At 40.2% G+C, this 23949-nt stretch overlaps 2 protein-coding genes across 3 annotated transcripts in view; one reads left to right on the top strand and one right to left on the bottom strand.

The window, feature by feature from the left end:
• PISD (phosphatidylserine decarboxylase) overlaps positions 1–6511 on the bottom strand; it is a 29726-nt gene extending 23215 nt beyond the window's left edge. Inside the window, exons 1-2 of the mRNA XM_042805190.1 lie at positions 6449–6511; positions 2925–3019 (exon numbers count right to left, since the gene is read on the bottom strand). Coding sequence (XP_042661124.1) covers positions 2925–3019; positions 6449–6498 — 145 coding nt within the window. The 5' untranslated portion in view covers positions 6499–6511. The remainder of the gene's footprint in view (positions 1–2924; positions 3020–6448) is intronic.
• LOC104356186 (melanotransferrin) lies at positions 6223–23257 on the top strand. 2 transcript variants are annotated; one of them, XM_042805186.1, is made up of 18 exons: positions 6223–6421; positions 9127–9264; positions 11752–11915; positions 13034–13133; positions 14204–14380; positions 14881–15043; positions 15151–15215; positions 15897–16054; positions 17156–17342; positions 17512–17660; positions 17884–17974; positions 18290–18358; positions 18660–18842; positions 19130–19286; positions 20002–20084; positions 21389–21510; positions 21890–22076; positions 22837–23257. In XM_042805186.1, exons 2-18 carry the CDS (start codon positions 9213–9215, stop codon positions 22884–22886), a joined length of 2157 nt encoding a protein of 718 aa, XP_042661120.1. In that variant the 5' UTR covers positions 6223–6421; positions 9127–9212; the 3' UTR covers positions 22887–23257. The 2 variants fall into 2 exon arrangements, with proteins under 2 accessions (XP_042661120.1, XP_042661119.1); XM_042805185.1 differs by having other exon boundaries at positions 21326–21510.
• Positions 23258–23949: the final 692 nt, after the last annotated feature.

Below are 23949 nucleotides of genomic sequence, written 5' to 3'. Positions count from 1 at the left end.
TGAGAAACCAAACTACATAACTGAAGGCATGCTCTGTCTATGCAATTGGATACAATGATATAAATATTGCTTTGTTACTCTGACCAACTTACGAATTTCTTCTAGGAAAGGATACAAACACTTAGAGGAAGCCACTATAAGGGTAGAGATAAAACTAAAGATGACTTCTCTTCCTAATGACATCATTTGCAAGTCTTCTAGATTTAAATCCAAATCAGAATCTGAAATATCAGTGGATTAGAAAATGGCTGGCTAAAAAGTTAATTTGTTCAAAACTCAAAGCTAAGTTCAAACGACCTTTTATTCCATGTGATCAACAATTTTGCATTATGTGTCTCAGCATCCTAGATTATTTTTTTTTTCCGCAATGACTAATTTCTGAATTCTAGACAACAAGGAGTTGCTGCTCCTGTTAATCTGTGTAAGCATATTTTTCAATAACAAAATATCCATACATGACATGCCAGACAAAGGATTTGGACAGGCAAGGTAACACAAAGAAATGGTTATAGAAAATGGGATCAATACCTTAGCTGGCAAGGAAACAAAAATTGAAGACTGTATGTAGTCATTATACTAATATATGACAACACATATACTACAAGTTTACAAACAAGTATTTATTAAAAACAAACAATAATATTTGTTCTTCACAGCATTACCCAGCTAGAGTAACCTCCAAGTGCAAGCACCATTTTAATCAGGTCTTAAGCATTTCATGTAAGCCTACTGTGATTTCCTGATATATTAAAATTCCAAGTACAGATTGAAATATAAAAGGATATTTATACTTTTTCTTTCTTACAGGCCTGCTAAACAGCTGAAGTCTGAACTCCTCTGACTTCTCAAGGCGAATAGCTGATAAGAGTTGCACAAATTCCCACCTTGTTTGTACTGTTACTTTCTTAATATCCACTATATATGAAGCTTGAAGTTGCCCACCTCAGTCAGTCTCTTCATGTCTAACACTTCACTAGCTTTCATGTTGATCACAGATATAATTTTAGCTGTCTGGCTCATTATTAATGACTACACGATTACACAGACCTCTCAGCCAACATCCATGCAGACTCTTTCACATCACCACTGTACATTGTCCAGCAAAAGATACAAGCATGCCTGGCCTGCTACTTGGCTGTGCTGCGTGCTAGAAACACTCCAGAGCAACAGAACACTTTAAAAATGTTGCAGGACATGCAAAAACATTAAACTGATGTAAAAAAGTTTCAAATTTCAAAATAAGGAAGAACAATACAGTGTAGGTGTGAGAAGTACATGAACTACTGGCTTAGCAAGTTCATTAAAGTGTGGGGGTTTTAATATAAAAAACAATGTCCTAACATTAATCTCTGCTAAATTGTATTGTGTCTTTAAGAAAGTAATTCCTCAACTGTAAACTACTCAGAAAACTAAGTAATGTGCAGAAGTTAATTAAGAAAAATAAACCTACTGTTAATGGGCTTTAGTTTGCTATACAGAGATTATCTTCATTAAAAAATTTCAAATTTTGAAAAGTTTAAAAGCTGTATGTAAAGAGATTCTATTACATATGCTCTTCCCCAGAGTCCTTCTTACTCTCACTTGTTATTAGTATCCCAGCTGATCTGATTACATTTGCTTTACAAAATATTCTACTTCCCTCAGTTGCTGAGAGTAGGGAGTGCAGGGAAACACAAAATCCCTCATTTCACATACAGCTGACCTGATGAAGCCACGGAAGTGACACCAGTGTTAAGTGACTAGTTTCTTGTTTACAGTATGTTGTTAAATTGTACAAAAATGCTCTCAAGGGAAAAACTTGATTCATTAGTGTGCTGAGATGGAAGTGATCTAGGAAAGGTGCATTTCTATTGTATTTACATACAGTAAGGCACATATTAAGGATGCAGAGTTGCCCAGCTATTGTAATGTTTGAACATATTAATTAAATAGCAAACTTGCCAAAAAACATATATTGCCACAGAAGATGGAAATAGATCCCAGTATAAACTTCCCTTAGGAAAAAAGAAAATAGAGAAAATAGAAACATAGCAGCCATTCAGTTTATTATCTTAGCTACTTTTCTGCTGGCCCTTTTACACAGGTTTCTTCAGAAGTGATAATCCCAGTGAAAAGGATGATCGCCAAAGTATCAAAGATTAAAGAGAGGCAAATATCCTCAAAGGGAGTACATGAAAAAAGACCATTAGGGCAGCAGATGTCACAATGACAAAGTAAGTTAGTTACTTTCTGATAAACACACTGGTATAGCAGTGTTAGAGTGAACAAAAATAACAAGAAAAAAAAACAAAAAAACAGAAACTAAACAATTGTATGCCCTATTAATAAGCCCCAACAGAGATATTCCTGATTTGGGGGACTGACATTCCCCCAGATGAGATCAGCAATGCCTTTCCAGTTTCAGCCAATATAGCTCTGGATACTACAGCATCTAAACTGCTGCCCAGATTGGCATCTTTAAAAAGCTCCTCATACCTATAAAATCACTGTGGAGCAGATGTCACTTCTAAAACAGAGAAGCTTTCAACCGTGGCTAGGGAAGCTCTTGATAAAGGAAAATATTTGTTCATTGTTTTGTTGTTGTTTTTTTTGTTTGTTTGTTTGTTTTTTTCATTTATTTTTATTGCTATAACATTTGTTATCCAAGTATTCCAAAATAACTGAGAAACAATGAATTTCCCCATAAGGAAACTTACAAAATACACTTTTTTTACTATCTGGAAAACATGACAGCAAAGGAATAAAGCATAATTTGCAAGCTTGTGTCTATGGAAATGCCTTGATTTGAACAGGTCTCTGATGCTGGACTCCCACTTCTGCTTTAATCTCAAGAACTACATATTCACCAATATGTAACTGTAATTTGCCTAATTTTGAGTAATCTTGAATTTAAAAACACTGAGTAGATACAAGCCGTCACTTACCATTGAAAAATGTCCTAGAAGGTGGCTGCTTCCACAGAACTCCAGTTTTAAGACAGAGGTTCTCATGTATAGGGAAGTTACGGCTAGTCAGCAAACTGCAAATACAGCAAGAAGCAGTTGCTTAAGTACAAATGTTTAATAACGCAAATGTAAGCAGTTCAATGTAGTGACAATCTTACCTTCAGAAGCTAAATAACATAAAATGAAAAGTCTCCTCAAAGTATCATTAAATTTCCTTCCCTAAAAAACCAAAAAAACCTGACAATCCAACTGCCCCTGCAAATACTGATTTAATGTTGCCTCTATTTTATCCTTTCTTTTTCTTAACAAATATTGGCATATGTTCCTCTTGAGCTTAATTCAGTTGTAACAGTGATACTCTGCTGAGTATTTTAGGTGCTGATCTCAGCAATAGCCCTTTTCAGGCAACTAGTTATCTTGTCATTATATCATCTTGGCCTGTTTTAAAGTGTTTGTGATTGCGAATACAACCTAAGTCTTTTTTTAAAAGCAAGCTAATATAATCTACTTTCATCTTGTTTTATGCACTGTCCTGGCCTACATGCTTAGTAATCTATTTGTTACTACTTTTTTTTTTTTTAATAAGTGATTATAGAATTGATGAGAGTTACTACTCTCTAAATCTGCTTCGTTTAACATAGACCAATTTTATCCAACAGCATGCAAACAACACCTTCAAGGTCAGTAAGTTATTTTATTTTGCTGGGGAAAACAAAAATGTTTAAAATAAGATTTCTCTACTTTTAAGGAAAATACATAGTACAAGCATTGTTATCTTATGTAACAACATGGCTAACATTATTTACTTCCATCCAAAGGTAATGTCTATAATGGGCAAGTTGAATTCAGTCATTCTGATCAAAAGGAACTCTGCTTGCAAATGTAATGGTAAATTTTGTAATGATCATTTAGCACTTGGGATTATTCTATCTCTATCAGGCTATTACACAGATGTGTCATTTTGGAACCTCCTACAACAGCAACTGCCTTGAGACACTTAAGAATTGGGTTTATGTATCTCCTTCCTCACCATGCTGGTGGGGAGGAGTAGTTAACCGAAAAGTTACAGATTCACTGAAGAAGTTATGTAATTTCTCAGACCAGCTGGTACAGCTGCAAAAGCAAAAAGGCTGCCAGAAGCTCTTCTTTAGAATTTGTCTTACAAGTCTGTATGCTGGTGAACTGTAATGCCAGCGGCTCTGCCATACTGAAAACACATTAAAATACTTATAACTGGCCAACACAGCGAAAAGGTTCAACCAGGATTCTTCATATGTTTAATATTTCTTTTAATGTTTCTTATAAATCTGAAATGGATCCATCCAATTGTACAAGAACTATTCCTGTTCAAAATCTGTAAATAAGCACTTTTAGACAAGCACTCAAAGATGGCCAGGCAACACCCCATCCTGCTGCTAGACAAGATCCCAGGCCCAAGCCAGGGCAGTGCTCTCACGCCAACAGGCTCAGTCCCTTAGGAAGAACCAGGTCTGGCAGGTCTTTGGGCAACCCACATTCCTGGGATGCAAATGCTACAGCTGGGACATCTTCATTTGGCCCTCTGACCTTTCATCTGTTCTTGATCAGATATATACTGGGTACAGAATTACTTCATTAGCTTACAAGCTAAGCATTTAGGGTGATTCAATTAGAGGAAGCAATTACTAAGAATTTTAAAAATTAATTTCAGGTGTCTACTGAGTTACATATAAACATCGCTTGATTTAGAAGAAGAATCTACCAATAGCAGATTTCTTGTCTAGAAATCACATGATACCAGTAGGCACTTGCTAACAATGTTTTAATGTTAGCCATGGACAAAGAGCTATAGTTTTCACTTATCCCCATAACATGGCATCAGTAATATTTCACTCTGCCCTTCAGCTTCATGGTCTCTATTGAAACCACTGTATTAACCCAAATATGACAGAATAGTCCCTCTCCAAAACACAGATTCCTGTAACCAGGTGCTAAACATGCCACACTGCTGCATCATCTCCCAGGGTATTATTTCCTTAGTAAGACAGAAAAAGCATACCACACTGCTGCAGAACCTGTATGTTTTACATAGCAACATGATGTAATTTTATCATGAACAAGGAGGTTAGCTAATCTGCATGGGTCATACACCGGACCTACACTAATTTGCAATATTACAAGGCCTGCTTTACAACATATTAAAACACCTGGGATAAAAGGAGTACTTGCTGATCAGGAAGCTGGGAGCTTGTGGGCTACTTCAAAGGGATTAAAAAGAAATAAAACCATTAGACTTAATTTTACCAGAGAAGTTTTAGAACCCTAAGAAGTCAGGGGAAAAAAATACTAGCACTCAGCTACAGCCTAAAGCTCTAATATTTTCAAGACACATATTAGTCTTGATACATAATAACCTAAAAAAACCCTAAATGCACAGCCAGAACAAAACTAGCTGGCTTCCCAGGAGCATCCCGGAGCTGTTCCTGTTGCCAAGGTAGGGCAGGGCACACCGGGACACCGCACCTCAGCAGACAGATCATCACAGAGGAAGGACGCAACAATGAAGACCCTAAGCTCTTACCAAAGTTGTTTTTAGTGTCCAGCATGGGTAAACAAGTCTCCTCCTTACTCTTAAATCTGCCTAAAAAATAGGTAAAGATGACAACGCTATACAGTTTACTGTCAGCTTCACCTTCCCTGCTCCTGACAGCCTGACCTTGATGGGTGCAAGCGTGTAGGACAGCACTGGCCTCCTGCCCGTGCCATTCCACTGGAGGTTTTTGGAGCGGGAACCGCCGGGACCCCGCGGTAACTTCGGCCGCCACAGGGCGAGAGACAGCAGGCCGCTGCCCGCCACCGCCGTGCTCTGCGGCTCGGGTGTTTGCTCCAGGTTTTGAGAGAGAAGGTGGAGTAAGGGGGCTGGGCGCTCTAAGAACGCAGAACCGTGTCCTGGAACCGGTCTTAGAACCGTTGCGTTGCTATGAAAAGCCCAGGCTCTCGGAGGGCACCTCCCGGGAAGGCCTGCCGGGTGCTTCCCCTCACAGCCGGCCTCCCCTGCGGCGTTACACAACCTCAGGGGCAGCGGCTGCCCCCGTCCAGCAATTTCTGCTAAAAACTTGCACACTGACAATGACAGACTATTAAACTGAGTTAAAATCATACGAGGCCACACGCGTTTTTTCCTTAAAACATATAAAACCTTCGTCTTTCTTTCCAGCTTGGAGAACGAGCCTCCTCGCACATGCCTAGGGGACAGGGCCGAGGCACCAGAACCAACCGCGTTTCCACGCCAGCAGGGAGATACCGGTGAACTCGGCAGCCAGAGAGGAAGGGGCGGCGGCCGGAGAGGAGGGGGCGGCTGCGGCCACCGCCCCAGCTTCCCCTCACGCCCCACGCCCCGGGGATGCCGGCTGTCAGACAGCGGCTGCCGCTTCAGCCCCCAACTCCGCCGGAGCCGGGCAGCGCCAGCCCGAGCCCCGTCGCCGCCGGACAGCACGGTACCGTCCCTCCTGCCGTGTCCGTACCTGCTCCGCCGGAGAACGGCCATGCCGCCCCACGCTACGGCCGCCGCCATCTTCCCGCGCCGCCGCCGCCGCCTCCTGTGCTGCGGCCCGGGCGGGAGGGCGGGAGACGGGCGGGGGGCGGGGCCAGGCGGCGGGGGGCGGGGCCGTCGCGGCTGAGGGCGGGAGGTGTGAGGGGAGGGGGACGCCTCAGGGGAGCTGCGTGAGGGGACCGTTACCCGAAGGGAGCACACTGTGTAGGGACGGGAGCGTTCCTCAGGGGAGATACGGAATGGGGACACGGGCACGGGGCTGTTGCCCGTAGTGGGGTGTGGTATGTGGGTATGTGGCGAGGGTTGTTCTGGGGGGTGTGGGGGTGTGGGGGAGGGTTGTAGTGACAGGCCTGTCCCTGAGGGGCCATGATGTGGTGATAGAGCCGTGTCTCAGGGGATGTAGTGTGGGGACAGGGTGATGCGTGAAGGTTTGTGGTACGGGGACAAGATAGTTCCACGAAGGAGGTATGGTATCAGGACAAAGCCGTTGCCCAAGGGGAGGTATGGTTTGAGAAGATTGTTTCTGGGGAGTTGAGGGTGAGGCAGTTGGGTTCAAGTGTTTCTCAGCGTTGCTGTTGAGGGACGGGTAAGTCCTTGACCACATATATGGTAGCACCAGGGATGTCAGGGCAGGGATTTTACTGGAGGGGCACATAACACAGGACAGATACAATGCTGTTCCTGCAAGTGAGATGTCAGCCAGTAACATCTATTCCTACTCTGGTGTCCCTTGCCTGTATCCTAGCAGCACAGGGGGGATTTTATAGAGATTATTTGGGTTTCACCCTCTTAGATTCATCCCTGGATAGATGCAGATGCTACATTACTGAGAAGTAACTTATTACTATTTTCTGATGGTAGTAGGAGGGTAGTGTCATAGGGTGAATCAGTAGGAAAAGAATTCCAGAGTCCTGGTGCTGTGTTTCTGCATCTTCACTGCTTTAGGACATGGTCCTCTCAGCAAACCTGATTACTTTACACTTGTGATTAATGTTTGTTTTCCTGACCACACCTAAGTGAAGTCTTTGACACCTTCATGTCCTTCTGCTCTTTCCACATCACTACAGACAGCAGTATAGTATCTGTAAAGTATCTTAGACATGTACAGGAAAGCCTTTTATTTTTAAATATATAAAATTTGAGCAGAGATCCAGATGCAGCCCTTGTGTAATAGTAATCTTATTAGCTGACTGAATTGTTGGGATGTACGTATGTACTATACATAATGGCAGGATTGGCAGGAAGTAAAACCTCAAAGAAGGTGAGATTTGATCCTGTTAGGTGCTTTGCTGCTAGCATTGCAAAAGCCATTAGCTTTGATCTCTAACTGCACCTGGCTGGTGGGCCTGATGGACAAGTTTCCCCAGCAGTGATTCAGGAGTGATTCAGAGGTTAAGGTGTAGTTAAATGAAGATTATATAGACTGCACTCACTGAGAGATAAAACATACTTCCCAAAGGGTACTGAGCTGTGCTTGACCGGTGTGGGTGAGCTAAGTTGAAGGGTGTATTAATACCACGGTTGTTCTCTTAGCAAATAAGGGAAGGGAGATCTTAGGGCTTGAGAACATTTGTTCAGGGATGCAGGATGGAGTGAGAAATTTAAGTCCTGTGATTGGATTAGTGGGAAACAACACCTCAACAAATGTTTCAGATCTAGTGAGGGAACTTACAAAATGCAGAGATAAGCAATGGAATTCATGTATGTGAATGTGAAAGAAGCAAGTGGGGACTAAGGACATGAATCACTAGGGATGAGTACATAAGGGCAACAAAAGAAATCTGGGAGAAGTATTGGCAAACATGCATGAAGCAGAGGAGGTACTCAGAAAATCCATAAATGAAGAAGGGAAAAAAAATTAGGAAAAATACTTTATTTTTCCAGGACTCTTGGAAAAGTCAATTATTTCATGAACAGGAAAGATGAAACCATATCAGATGTATTTTATACATCATCAGATCAGTTCAGTATGCACACTTCTGCTTATATATATATGTGTGTGTGTATGTGTATTTTTTTTTTTCCCCTGCCATAGAATTAATGATGTTAATCATGGCTGCTGTGGAGTAATTAAGAGGTAATACTCCAGGCTAAGTGTTAGAAAACAGGGAAATAAGCTAGTTTGGATGAGACTGATGTACTAGAATGGAATGAGGAGAGTCAAGAAAGTCAACAGTGTCACAGTTCTATTCTGGATTCTTAGGGAGGCATAGGATTACTTTTTGTTTTAAATTACTCAGTAGATAGACCATTATTAGGTGAAAAAATACAGTAAGAAGGACCCTTCAATATTCTGTAGAGAGGTATGTTTAGGAGTTTGGACAACTCACATAGCTTTAGATATCTCTTTTGTAACATAGATGTAAGTCTTACCTATCTCCCACAGGCATTTTCGTGCCTTTTGAGGCAGGAGAAGCACAGTTTATTTCAAAAGCAGAGGCTTACATTTCTTCCTATGTCTGTTCATTACAAAGCAGAAGATACACGGATATTTTCCACCTGTGGACAGGAATAGGACACTGTTGCTTTCTCCTTTGCATAGAAGGATATACCATCCTCTGGCAGTTTGTTTGTTTTTGTTTTTTTTTTTTTTTTCTTAAATCTTGGTTTATCCTTGTTGATGCCTAAACCCCCTTTGTTATCTTCCAGAAGCTTTGGTCATCACTGTGGAATTCCTGGTATGAGAAGGCAGAGCGTCAGGGTAGAGAGAGGATCCTTGCCGAACTGCTGTAATCATGAAGACAGTGATTTTAATTGTCCTAATCATCTTCACTTTGTTGTCTTCAGGTAAGGCTGATGCAGAGAGGGAAAGAGGAAGGTGACCTCTGGATGGGTTACCAGGATACAAACTCTAATATATGCTTTGGTTTTATTTTATTCTGTGCAAGTAAGTTGCAGCTAGAACTGTGCCTGTGATTTCCACTTGCCTGTATTTTTCCTGTCTGATCATTGACAGATGGTGACCCTGTTAGTTTTGAAGCAGCTGGATACACTAGTTTCTTAGTAATTCAGTGAAGGTTTGTTTCCTTTGAATAGTTGAGATCTGCGTACTCATTAATGCTGTCAAAATGAATCAGTGTATTTCAAGCTGCTCCCCTCTAAAACCATAATAGGTTCTTTTTGGAATTGTGCCGAATTAGCATCAAAACAAGTGGAGTACTAACGTCTGATGCTATGCTCAAAGAAATAAAAACTTCAGTGTTTTAATTGTAAACATTATTTATCCCAGGCAATATTTTTGTTTAATATTAATAGATTGCCAGAGAGCCAAATGCTTAAACATCTGAAAATAACAATGTTAGAGATGTTGTAGTGGTTTTTATGCATTCAGTCCTGGTTTACATTACATGGTATAAGATTCTCTCAAGTTACAAAACTGCATGCTGGTTTTATATATAATAATCACTTTTTTTCTTCTTAAATATATAGTATCTTCTTGATGTATATGATGATATATTTCAGGGTAGAAGGCATTTAATAGGAAGAATACAAATAAATCATAATGCATCCAAGATGGAGTAACAGGAGCCTCAAGCTAAAGAGAAAATTTTGTTGACATGTCCAGACTCCCTTAAGATGTAGATTTATAGTCAGTCTAAACCAAGGAAACCCCAATTCCTGCTGGAAAAGGAGGTTTCACCTTCTCCTCCACTTATTTCATCTTATCAACCCGTTCTTTCTGCTGTGTTTGGTTTTTTTTTTTTTTTTCCTAATTGGTTACTTAGTTTTCATCTGGAAAAAGATCTGACAACTGAATAGTTCAGTTCTGCATAGTGTTCCTGTGCAGGTTATTTAATCTCTTTGTTTGGCATCCAGAAATTAAGATAATTCTTACTGACTTCTTGCTTGGAAGAGGTAGGACTTTGAGGATTTTGTTGTTGATGTTTATTCCATACTCTGTCCAATATAGTATATGATTCTTCATTGTCAGTAACCAAATTGTCCCTAGTTTCTGTCTTTCATAGTGGGTGTTGTCATGGAAGATAAACCTCTCTGTCTTGAGGGAAATCCAGCAAGTTACTTGTCGTTACTGAAGAAACACTTAGATAGTACATTGTTTAAAAACAGATGGTCCAAGTCACATAATTGCCATAATTTCAAATAGTCCCAGATCCTCACCTCCTGGATTTAGGAGTTTGGTTTACTCTATTATAAAATACCATTTAATTGCAAATTTCTTCCAACTTAGAATTTTTACACTTCTTTTCTGATCTAAGGTTTTCTGATCCTGGAGCTCTGATGTGGGTATTATTATTTAAAATCAAGTAATCTTTGTCTGGAAGGAAAATGGGAAGGAAATACTTTTCTAACAAAGCATGGCACTCAGTGGGAAATACTGTTCTAACAAAACATGTAGCTCAGTGCTGTGAGACACCTGGGGCTTGGGACACCAGTTATTGTCAGTTTAAAAATCAATTCCCTCTCTAAAGACTAAATTCAACAAGGCTAAAGCAACTTGATCCCCTGTCAACATCCTTCCTCCATGTTTCTGATTTGTTTGCCGGCTTAGTTCTGAATTTCTAGCACTTTGTAACAGAAATATTAAGATTGGTATGGATAAATTATGCATGGGAATACACGTGTGTGAAAACACCGGAGGAAAGAGCAGAGCAAAGGTTAAAACAATGGCCTGTATTGATAACCAAGGACACAATTGACAGCAATAAGACTGATAAACCCTGGGGAATGCATTGTTTCGTGAAGATTGGAAGGTCTGTGCTCTGATAAGGTCACATCACAGCTGAATTGTTAGGAGAAAAACTGCAGGTCTGATAACAGGAAGATGGTAACAAGGTTACCCTACATTGTAAGTGCTGTTCCTCTTCTTGATATCCCAACAGGAAAACAGACCATAGCCATAAAGATGTCCTTGCCTTTGTTTCCTCATTTTGGGTGTCAATCTTGCCTAAAATTCATGGAGGATGAAGCAAGGAATATTCTGAGCAAAAGATCATGCCATAATAATTGTTGATTCTTGAAAAATCTACCTAAAAACTAGTTTGTTGCTGCTAGTCAAGAGGAAGCAGAGACATAGTAAAGATTCAACAGCAAACATTAGTTGTCCTCATTGTTGGGCATAAGTGATCTTGGTCAGACTGCTTGGGCACATCCTTGAGTGCCTGTAAGTGTGTGCCTATGTGAGTGTGAGTGAGCAGAATTAACTTAGTTGTGAGGTTAAATAAAATAAAATAGCCTCCCTCTTCCATAAGGTCTTAAACTGAGAGGGTTTTTTCACCAGATCCTAAAAATCTTGCCTTCTTTTTGATCCTACAGGGAAGAAATTCCGATGGTGCACCTTTTCGGACCTAGAACAGAGAAAATGTGCTGAACTGTCCAAAGCACTTATGGCTGTGCTGCCCCTTGCTACTGTGAATTCGTTTGCTAGGATTTCTTGCATCAGAGCCCACAACACATATGACTGCATTGATAAAATCAGGGTGAGTTCACAGAGATTTTTAAAACTGATTTTGAGTCCAAATCCTCTTCTGATGAAGTAACTGGTAAACAGAATCCATGCGAGAATCAAATGACACTGAAGTGATGGTGTTGCATATATAACAAAGTACACGGAAGCTTGAGAGGCAAGAATTAAAACCCATGAGCACTGTAGTAAATGTACTTTTTTATGCCAGCTAACGTCCTTGCAATCACCAGAAAATAAGTAAAAAAACTCCTTGGAAATAAATTGACAAAACCAAACTACTAAATTAAAACTTGCTCAGAGCATTCCCCTTGCTCGTGGGTTTTGGTCCTACTCTGACTATAATGAATATTTTCTCTTCCCTTTCTTCCCTGCTGTTTTTAGCCCATAGGCAGTCTTTTCTGAAGAGCAAAACCTTTTTTCATATAAAAATCTTTAATTTTAATAACACTAGAATCAGACCTTCTGTACGTGTAAGCTCTTGTAACTGACCAGTTCTGAAATGAAATTTTCATAATGCTTTATGCTTTGAAAAAAATCACTAATGGAAAAGGAAGACAGCATTCACTGTAGAATAATTTCATTAACATATCTAAAATTTGATTGGGATAGAGATTTTCAGTTTCTGTTTTTATTCAGTACCACCTGCCTTCAGTGGAGTCCAAATCTGACCTGGAAAACAAAACAAAGACAACAGTTCCTGTTTTTTTCAGGGAATAATTTATTTCATACAGTCCTGGAACCCTTGTTAATAGACTTCAGTTCCACTTTCTGGGTTATGGAAAGATGACAGCCAGGAGAACTCTGAGAAGGATTTGGGGTGTTGGGGGAGCAGTGGGAAGAAATAGGGGTTGACTTTTTCTTCAGTTGGCATCAGAATTGTGTTTTTTGAGTGGAAGGCCCAAAGAAGAGGTGAGAAAGGATGTTACTGGAAAAGAACTGATATTTTTTGAAGGCAACTCAACCTTCATTGGTAACATTTCACCATGCTTAGTAGCAGGAATTCAGCTAAAAACAAAGCAAATGCTTGTAAAAATCACTGGTTACTACTTCTCGGGCAGAAACTCTGCTCTTGAAGCTGCTCTGTTTCCCTGTGAACACACTTGTTTTGATGGTTTTGCTGTTATTTTTAAGGTGAATAAAGCAGATGCTGCCTCCTTGGATGCTGGAGATGTTTACTCTGCTGTAAAGCTATATGGTTTGACGGTGGTGGCAAAGGAGATCTATGATCAAGGTAGGTTCATAAAAGAATAATCTCTACTTCAGATTTGGCTAATAAATTGCTGTGCAGTGAAAGGCAAAGCTCAAGAACTCTTGAAAAAAAAGTCTATACATCTTCATTAACTTTATAGGGATATGGAGGTGACTAATAACTGCTTCTAAAATACTTAGTGATGATGACTAAAGTACCAGTGGTGATTTGTATCTAGTAGCCTTTCTGTCTGTGGTACTGTCACTATGACAAATTGTCGGTATCTAATGCTGCCCCAGCACTAGTGTACTGCAGTTTTACAGCTTGTAGGGAATAAGAAAGGCTTTATTCCATCTGTGTCAATTCTTATGCCCTGCTCTTTACTAGTGTAACTGAACATTTACTAGTGTTTTTTAAGAGATTAACTTCTCTCATGAATTAATTCTCTTCTTTTCACCCTAAAGAGACACAAATATAAGGTGGAGAATCTTGTTATGGTAAGAATCCTCTTCATTCCTAGCAGACCTGAACAATCTGTGCTAATTGATGATTTATAAGGCAAGAATAAATAAATCTGAGCCAAAATCAAGGGTACAGTAGAAAATACTTGTGGGACTTGAATCTGAGAAGGAAGCCAAATTATCAGACAGATGTAGGAGGAGACTAATAAGGGGATGGTATGAGAACAAAGGTGAATTTTGTTTTGGCTGAAGAACCATGAAATCGTAATTGAGTTGGTATGTTTCAGGTAGTAGGTATGTTCTGAGGATATGGCATAGTAGTTCTTTGCATTACAATACCTAAACAGTGTGACACAAATGTTCAAAATTCTTGAGAAGCAATTGCTTTGGATGATGGAGCTGGATGATCATGTAAGCCTTTTCCACCAGAGTTTTACATTCTTGCTTTGCATATCACTTACATCGTACAGTTTGACAAGGTGCCATGTAGCCAGTGTACGGTAAAACATGAGTACCTATGTTTCATATGCCTAAGTTGGTTTTTTTTTTTTTTTTCTTATCCATGTTCATGGAAGCAGTTGAACTGTACACAGATGGAAGCTGCAGAATTGGGATTTAGTTATTTCTGTAACATATTTTGTCCTATTGCAGGAAATTGTGTGTTTGCTGTGGCCATTGCCAAACGAGGAACTCTGGATATCCAGAGGCTACGAGGTGCGCGCAGCTGCCACAGTGGAGCCAGATGGACATCAGGCTGGAATATTCCACTTGGCTTTCTCCTTGCAAGAAATGATCTTTCCTGGGATGAGGCGCAACCTCTGAGCCAAGGTGGGTGATAGGAGCCATCACAATATGTCTCTGCCCTCAGCGAAAGTGAGTGAAATGCAAGGAGATGTAGAGAGAATTGAACTATGTGCAAATTGAAGGGCTTTGTGGGTGAGAGATCCTCTTGGAGTATTTTTGATACCGGCTCTTAGCTTTCTTCAGAACTTTCCTAGTGATCTCAAAGCAGCAGAATTGCTACCAAAACAGGAAATTTTTGTGTTTTATATGCAATAGGGAACAAATCTTTGCGATATCTAACCAGCACAAAACTGGTTTTAAACAAGCAAAATTTGATCACTGTTCCCATCAAATGTTTCAAATTTGACATTTAGAGAATGAAACCACATTTACTGATTTACTTATTTATTCTTTGAAGCACCATGGTCCTAGTTATGTTCATGATATATTTGGCCCCTTATTCCTTCTTCCATTTTTTCCCACTTGACTTTTTTTCCCTCCTTTTTTTTTTTTTTTTTTTTTTTTTTTCCCCACTACATCTGCAGTTATCAGTGAGTATTTCAATGCAAGTTGCATTCCTGGGGTTGGTGTTGCTGCTCCTCGACTGTGTGCTCTATGCCAAGGACAAAAATCCTATGTCCGAGACAAGAACCACTTCTGTGAGGCAAGTGGTAACGAACCCTTCTATGACTCTGAGGGAGCCTTCAGGTGAGCTCTGGGACACTGGTACTGTATTTACCTTCAGGGGAAAAAGAATTTGTGGGGGAGGAAAAGCCACGTGACATGTTAATAGGGTGGAATTTGTCTTCCTGCAGGTGCTTGAAGAATGGAGTGGCAGATGTTGCCTTTTTAGATCATCTAACAATTATGAGTGCCACAGGTAATCCTAAAAGCTCAGAGTCCTTTTAGCCTCTGGCTTTGCTGTTTCCTGATTGGGAGTTTGGGGGATATGCCTATATTTTTGTTGTTTCCAGGGAAATTTTAATCCCTGCAAGAAGTTCAGTGGTATTTCTTGGCTCTCCACACAAGTCAGAAGGAAACAGAAGAGGAAGGAATAAGTGAGCAATAATTGCTCACAGGAGATTCTTAGAATGGGAGAAGACAGGTGTTTTTATATAGGTGATTTCTTTAGCCTAAAGTTGCTGAGGCAGCTGTCAGTATTTGCATTGCCTCAGTTATAAGATTCCTTTTAAAATTCAGTGCATTGAGCTGCTAGAATGTGCAGTTCCTGGATACCTGTTTTGTAATTTCAAACTCAGTTAGGCTCTGAACTAATGTTTTTGAAGATTGTTAGCAGCAGTATTTGCAGGTAAATATTTTTAAACAAACGTATTTACTGGAGTACAACTTAAAGAGTATTTTGCAGTACCTGTGGCTGAGGTCCCTCTCATTATTAAGAGCATATCAAAGACAACTTTTCCAAGTGTGCTTTGTACACTGCACTGCTTGAATAATCTTTTGAGCAACCTCCTCTGAAAAACATTTTACCTTCCATCTATCTCTGTGCCTGCTGCCAAGTGATATCTCATTTCATAGATTCATGAGTGTCCTCTTGTTTCAGAGTTAGAACAACAGGAATATGAACTTTTATGTCCTGATGGGACTACAGCTGAGCTGACTGAATACAGCACCTGTAATTTGGGCAAGGGGCCTGGCCGTGGCATCATCACCCGCCACAACTTCCAGAAGATCACCAGCAAATTTCTTAGCATGATCCAAGTGAGTGGGTATTGTAAACTGTGTATCTCCAGACACAGATTTTTCTTCCATCTTTGTGTGGAGATTACCACCCAGTTTTCCTTCTTTCTTGAGAAATTTATAGTTAGTGTGAACAAGGCACTAAAAATTGGTTGTTCTGGGGAAGAATCCTACTTTGGCTTCTGGAAGAAGGTTTTACTTTTCTCTAAAGTGTTCCTCTGTAGAAGAGTGGGAATAAATAAGAAGGGGAAGATGCCATAACACCCAAACAGGAAAATGGCTAATGATATTCATCCTTCCCTGGAACATATGTGAATTCTTATGTAGCTGAGGGAGACACATAGGTTCAGGCAGCGTTCACCTTTGTTCCTCTCTTTTTCTCATCTTATACGTAGTATCTGTTACCTTGACATCTGGGAATCTATTTGAAGCTGAACCTGACATGCATATTGACATGCAAATTTACAGAATTTACAAAGCCACCCAGTCCTTAAAATAGTCCAGCAGACAGTGAATAATTTAACCCAGTGGGCTGGGTTGTGCTGTCCTGCAGATTCTGATAGCCAGCAGTTGTACAAAATCTCATCTTTACTGAGAGATCTTCATATGCTTTTGCCCATGCACTTACTAACACATACCTTAGCTGCGTTCCCCCGTACACAGCAATGCCTATGAAGTAGTGTTCCTAGTACACTTCTCAGTGCTTCCTTCTCTTCCAGTACCATCAGGCTGAACAGAGCTACTTTGCACATGATAATTCTCCACCATAAAGTACAAGATACCTTGTATCCCTTTACTGCACTGATCTTTATCACAAATGTTTCTTGTTCACCTATACTCCCTCAGTTGCCTTTCCAGGCTAGGAGACATGGAGCACAGCCCAGTAAATTGAAATAACTGAGATGGGAAAAAAATTTTAAATTTTCAAAAAAGTGAATCATATAATGCTTTTAGGAGTGGAACCATCCACTCACCACAGTGCCTGTGAGCTTTGTGTCAGTGTGATGGAACCCTGAGTACTATGTTACAAATGACTGATATGTGGAGAGGGAAGGATGATGCTGCCTGTTACTGGAAGGATGAGTGGATCTGTTGCAATTACAAGTGTTGTTCTTGTCTTAGCGCCTCTTTGGACGAAAAGGAAAGGAAAGAGCCAGGTTTGAACTCTTCACTTCAGTGCCCTTCGGGGGAAAGAACCTGCTGTTCCGGGATGCCACTCAGCACCTGCAGCTTCTTGAGGAGCAGCTAGAGATTGCCTATGTCCTTGGTCTGGATTATGTAGCTCTCCTTAAGGGACTAGGCCATGAAGGTGAGAAGCCTTCCGGAGGACGGTAGCTAAGGAAAGCAAAGAACAAGTTCTCTTTCCATATTCCTCCTTCCTGCCAGGCATAAGTGCATAGACCTAAATGTCCCCTCAACAAAGAACATTTTGATGCATAGGTGACATGATCTCACTGTGCTCCTTCCTTCTAATTCAGGGAGCTCTTTGGACAACAGAGTTGTGCGCTGGTGCTGCATCAGTGATGCTGAGCTTCGCAAATGTGAGGAGTGGGCGCTGAGCATCACATCTGACCCATTAGTCTGTGTCCAAGCAACTTCCATGACCAAATGCATTGAAATGATCAAGGTAGGAGACTCTCTCTGGTCAGAGTATATGATAAAACCACAGAGGGTGTGTATGTCCTTGTCTGAGTTGAACAAGAGGAAAACTAGCTTGTACGTTAGAGGAACCAGTGGGAATGAGAGGGAATTTACGCAGGGTAATTTCCAACCAGCGGGGAAGTACAGATGCTTGGTTACACAATTCATGCAAATCCTGTTTTTGTTATTTTCTATAATGCTGTTGGCAGAGTAGCGAGGCTGATGCAGTCACCTTGGACGCAACACATGTCTACATTGCAGGGAGGTGTGGATTGGTGCCTGTAGCTGTAGAATGTTATGGTAAGTTCTCATGTGACCTTAGCAAGAAGGAAGCAAATCCAAATCAGAAAAGTACCATTAAAAATATAGTTCAATTTCCACAGTTTGTGATGTTTTCTGATGGAGAGAGGAATCAATATATATGCCCAAATACTCCTCCCAGCTCTTCCAATAACAGGCTCTAGCATTTCATCTGGATGTTTATTGTATCTCTTCTGTAAAAGGGACAGAGGTGCTGATGTGGCTAAGAGAATTGCAAGGGTTTTGGTGGGGTGCTGGCATGTAATAGTAATGACATCAGTTGCAAGATTCTTAATGGTTGTCTCTCCCCTCCAGGAAGAGATTGTGCCCCAGCTGCTGAGAACACAGAGGAAACAGGAAAACTAATTCATCTTAAGCACAAAGGTAACAAGGCAACTTTGAGAAGACAGAAGGTTTAGATTTTCCTGAGATTGCCTTTATGATTTATGTCGGAATTCATTTACATGTTGATTTGGGAAAGAATTTGCTGTGCAAGTTCAGTAGGAGCTTTACAGATAATGCCTGGCAGCTAGGACAAGAGCTTGGTGGTGAACCAAAGAATGCAGGTCCCATACTGTAACTGAAGAGATTGTGACAGGATGAGGGAGGGAAGGGGGATATGCCTGTCTGGAATTAAGACAACCTAATATTCTTAGTATAACTGGTTGTTGTCACTGTTTTACAGCACTACCAACTGTTTATGCTGTTGCCCTAGCTAAGAAAAATGCCAAACAGATTAACATCCATAACCTGAGGGGAAGGCGATCCTGTCACAGTCACCTGTATAGTCCTGGAGGATGGTTACTTCTTTCCAGATACACAGTGGGAGCTCTGGAGAACGACACTGAGACCTGTGACATTGGCTCTGGTAAGGGCTGCTCTGGGTTATCTGCTGACTAAACCATGGAGATCCGAAGCCCCAAATTTGGGAATAGAACAGAGATAGGGCCATGAGGATTTGACCAGCAAGTGATGATTGCAGTCTCAGAGGGTACTGAAGCAGCTCTTCCTCCTATCTGACTAGGTGTGATTTTTGATATTATTTAGCCCTCTTCTTGCTAGCTACTAGGATGGAATTCCATTCATGTCTTTTCCCTTGTGTGAAGAGGCTTTGCAATACTTTACTTTAATCTCACATCAGTTTTCTTTACTCAGCTTATCAGAATTACTTTTGGAAGGGCTGTATGCCAGGAGCAGATGGAAACCTGTGCAAGGTGTGCATTGGAGACAGTGAGGTGGAAGGGGCTCGAGTATCTAGCAGATGTGCTGCGAGTCACAATGAACGTTACTATGGGAATATGGGAGCACTCAGGTAAGCTTTTTGTCAGTCAGAAATGCAGAGCAATAGCCAGAATTATCTTAGATTTTGCTGATGGTTTTCTTCAGAGTTTGAGGGTTTTTTTGTTAAGCAACTGGCTGTATAAACTTCTGCTACCATGTATCTTGGTTGAAGTTGCTATGGGATGTTCAGCTGATTGATGATTTAGAACAATCATGAAACCATTTCCAGAACAAGACAACGCTTCCAAACGTGTAAGGCTTGGACTGTTGATACAGACTCATTAAAGAGAAGGGATGAAAGATAGAAGGTTAGAGAGCAGAGGTGGTGTGGTAAGAAGCAGTGCAAGGTCCAGGAGGTAATTGAGTAGAGATATTAAAAAAATAAATAGTTGAAGACAGAGGCAGAGAAAAATTCTAAAGGTGAAAGCATTCTTGTAAAATATATATGTGATGCATTTAGTTGAATCATATTCTTTTTCCTGGCTAAGCACGGGTGAGGCTGTATGGACATTGTGGCACAACTTTGACTTTGGAGCTGCTTTAAGGGATGAAAGGAATCAAATCTGTGAATGTTGTTCACCAAGATCTATACTGACACCACTAACTTGTTCCATATAACAACCAAGTAATTACAGATGAGAGGGATACTTCCAGCTGCTCCTGTTTCCGCTTCAGATGACTGTCTGAACATCAGCCGTCATGTAGTGGCTGTCTCTGATAACTTCTTGGTTTTTTTCCTGCACTAGGTGCCTAGCTGGAAATCCCAGTGGAAGAAGCTTTGGAGATGTAGCTTTCCTGGAACACTCTAACCTGCTCCGGAACCTAGAGAGTGAGATGCAGATATTCTCTTTTCCTTTGAGAATGTTCATTAGCATCAGTTACTCCCCACACAGTGACCATCACTCGTGAGGATCAGCTTTTACAGGTTTAAACTAGGTCCATGAAGTTGTGTTTGTGACTGGAAAATTGCAAGAACCTTACTGCATGGAGGTGTTTTGGTAAAGCTCAAAATTCAGATACTGTTCAGTTTGAGAGAGGAAAGAGGAAGAATCACAGAGTGCAAGGACCAGTGTGTGTAGCCCTGAAGGCTACGCTAGTTTTTGGAAAGCTCAAAGCTTTAAAAAGTGACTGATGTTTTCCACCAGACCTTCTCCCATAGCCAGCCATAGTGCACGTACCTGTTGTTTTTAATCAGAGTTTCAAGAATTAAAATAGCAGATAAGGGCAATGATGTGGGCTGCTTGTGCTAGGAGATGTTCTATGGTTTTGTCATGACATGGCAGCTTCCTCCTGTTTCACAGGCACTTCTGGAACAAACAGTGCAAATAGCTTAATAGGTAAAAATACTGCAAATTATTTTGTCTTTCACAGTTTCTAAAACAACATTGTTACTACACTCTGAAATGCTTGATTACCTCTGGGAAATACTGATCTTTGCAACAGTCTAGCAATTGGATTTTGCTGACCAAAATGGTTTTGGTTACAATAGCTTTAATCCCTTCAGTCTCTTAAATTATGCCTACTGCTCTAACAGTGAAAATATGCTGCCTTCACACAGAGTTGAAGAGACAGGGAGCATCCATTTTGTTCAGCCTGATAAAGCATACTGAAATTCTATTTTAGACAATTTCAGCAATAAAAGACACTTTTCTAAGAGAAGAATCTTTCTAAAATCAAGTGGAGGTGTAAGGGCCTAGAAACCCACAGGAATTCATGCAGCAATGAGCAGTTTGTTTGCAGGAACAAAGGACATGCAGGTGGAATTGCTTTGTTTTCAGAAAGTAATCTGATTAGGGATAAAGATGAGGCATGATAGCTGTTTGTATGCCTTGATATTACTCTAGTTTTTAGGTGATAGGTGCAGCTTAAGTTCAGTGAGCTGTTTCCTCAGTGAAAACACTACCCTGCTACTTCTGTGTTCCCGATAAATTACAACATAGCACGCTGCATTTGTTTTCAACATATTAACTAAACTTCTTCCTCTCAATTTTTAACATTTTGCATGAGATTCACCCTGTCTTCTGCTTTCATTTTTTAAAAGGATTTGTTTTCACTTCATCTTCTTTTCAGATCTGGACAGCTCTGGTTGGGCCAAAGGTTATACCCCTATTGACTTTGAACTCTTGTGTCCAGATGGAACGCGTGCTGCAGTCACAGAATGGGCAGGCTGTAACCTTGGCCCCATTCCCCCCAGCACAGTCATGACTCGACCAGTCACTGTCACTAAAATCTATGACTTTCTAACAAAATCCCAGGTAAGACAGATAACAGGGAAAAAGTTAGCATGCTATCACTTCTTATGTACAACTGCTGAAAACCTTTCAAGATCAAAAACTTTATATAGTAAATATATAAAGTGCCTTCAGGTCCAACATAAAAGAATTAAGAATGTGCATAGGAGAGTGAGAAAACAAATATTTGGAATCTCTAAAGGGGCATTCTGGCACCAGCTGTGTGTGGTCATACTTTTGCTGACAAATAAGCTGTTGCACAACTGCATCTTTTTGTGTGAATGACAGTGCTATTTGAAAGTGGAAACTTTTTTCTGTTAGATGTTGTTATAAAACTGAGGGTCACCATCTTAACCTTGCTACCTATGATCCAAGCTGCAGAATTTATTTCTTTTCTGTTTAGGAATCTCTGGGAAGCAAACTGGATTCTGAATTCCACCTCTTCCAGTCGTGGAAGTATGGTGAAAGTGATCTGCTTTTCAAAGATACTACTCAGTACCTCGTTCCTGCAAGTCACATGAGCTATCAGGAAATTCTTGGAGTGCCTTTCTTTCAGCTGGCAGAATCAGTGTTTAATTGTACACCTGCAGGTAAAGTCAAGTTCTTCATTTTGAGCTAGAGAAAAATGTGATGCAGGAAGCCTTCTGTGCAGAGCTATTGCCCTTTTGTTTAGACTGAACAGAGAAGTATGTTCTGCATAATCCTGTTAGTAACAGTGTTCCAGGGAGTACCATGTTTGGAGCACCTTTAGAGCCTCTTACAACTCCTATACAAAAGCACTGAAACTGAAGCTCTGCAGGAACAGAATAACCAATACATTTTAGAGCAAATAAGAGGTTCTTGAAATAGGACTGGTTTATTCCCACTCCGAACTTTTTCCCTTCAATTTCAAATATTAGTTCTGGGAAAAGGGAATATCATGTTCATTTGGATATGCCAAATGGGAAAAAGATAATATATTTTATATTTAATTCTTGAATTAACCTCAAAATAAGCTAGATAATTTCCTTTTTAAAAAGAGCGCACTATAAAACTCAAGATCAAAACCTTTGTAAACTAGGGGTAGCTTTTTCATTATTTTCCACTGAATGCTGTGTGAAGTATGCATTTAGCTATCACTAAAACTGAAACTGTGTATGAGCCAGGGTCAAGCTGGCTTGGGATCTGAAAATTTGAAGTAAACGAAGATTACACAGTAAGTTAGACTTCTGTGTCTCTAAGTTGTTAAAGAACTTCAATTCAAAAATGAACTTTGAGCTCTATTCTGCTGTTTTAGTGATTAGTACCTGAAGAATGTTATTTTTCAAGCTGATAGCATCTTTAAGTGTATACTTCCTTACTGGTTTGTAGGCATCTTAGATTTCTGCAAGCAAGATATCTGTGCATCCTCATTGAACTGACAGTGAATACAGAGGCTTTGCAAGGCACATACATCACTATCAATGTTGAAAACAAGGAAATATGCAAATCAAAACTATCCAAAGCAATCAGCAAGGAAACAGTCATCTCTAGAAATGTATGCCAAATATTCTCTTCCATCTTTTTTTTTTTTTTTTTATTTAAAGCAGATTTTATGTTTATGATAATGTAATACTACTCATATGTCACCCTTTTCTTGTTTGGAGCATGGCATCATGTGGAACAGCACAGGCCAGTCTGCATAACCCACAGCACAGAACTAGGATCAGCAATTCTGTGCAACTACTGTGGAGAAATCAGCATTTTTGTGGAAATAGCAGGCCCAATGGCATGGACTAAAATACAGTCATGAGTGGCGCAGGTTAGTTGGTATCAGTTTGCCTTGCTTGTCTTACAAACTGTTTCCACGTGAAAAAATAATCAACTGACATTTTAGTAGTTGCAGCATTGTCCTCCTATATCCATGATTTTGGTTGCAGCTAGATAGTCCTTGCAGAATAGTCATATATGCTACAGGTTGTTTATGTAATAGCTATCAGAATCACTAGTCTTTTCTGCTTTGAAGCATGTATTGGCTTTTTTTAACCAAGGGTTTACACTAGTAAATCAAAACATTTTTATCTCACAATATATTAAGGCATCTAATACCCAACAGAACTGGCTGCTTGCAGCCTTAAGGTGAGGGAAAAGCAATGGATATTCATCCTTGTCAAAACCTTCAACCATTACTTTATAGTGCTTTGATGCTTTGAATCTATGATTCTATGAAGTGTCAAAATATGATTTATCAATTAAACAGCATTGGTTTTACAAGTGGAAACTGCTTGAACATGATATGAAGCCTTTTGAACACAATGTATCATGTATTCATTTTTACTATTAGTGGATAAAGTTTTGGAGTGGGCAGGGCTCATTCCAGTTTCCAACAGTGTTATCACCTTCTGTTCCCAAGCACCCTGAACCAGGCAAGGTTAAGATTTTTAATTTAAAAAAATTTTTTTAAATTTTAAAAACCTTCACCCAAAACTTTCCAGTCCTTGCTAC

Source organism: Tyto alba, unplaced genomic scaffold (genome assembly GCF_018691265.1).
Source record: "Tyto alba isolate M040663 unplaced genomic scaffold, T.alba_DEE_v4.0 Super-Scaffold_44, whole genome shotgun sequence".
Taxonomy (NCBI): domain Eukaryota; kingdom Metazoa; phylum Chordata; class Aves; order Strigiformes; family Tytonidae; genus Tyto; species Tyto alba.
The sequence above is the reverse complement of the archived record's forward strand: the minus strand, read 5'-3'. Positions and strand labels throughout refer to the sequence as shown.

What these genes read in the sequence shown, in the direction of transcription:
- LOC104356186 (XM_042805185.1), top strand. Translation starts at nt 9,213, where the DNA reads ATGAAGACAGTGATTTTAATTGTCCTAATCATCTTCACTTTGTTGTCT. An exon ending in AACAATTATGAGTGCCACAG is followed by an intron (nt 15,216 to 15,896) that starts GTAATCCTAAAA and finishes CTCTTGTTTCAG; the next exon opens with AGTTAGAACAACAGGAATAT. An exon ending in AATTTCTTAGCATGATCCAA is followed by an intron (nt 16,055 to 17,155) that starts GTGAGTGGGTAT and finishes TTCTTGTCTTAG; the next exon opens with CGCCTCTTTGGACGAAAAGG.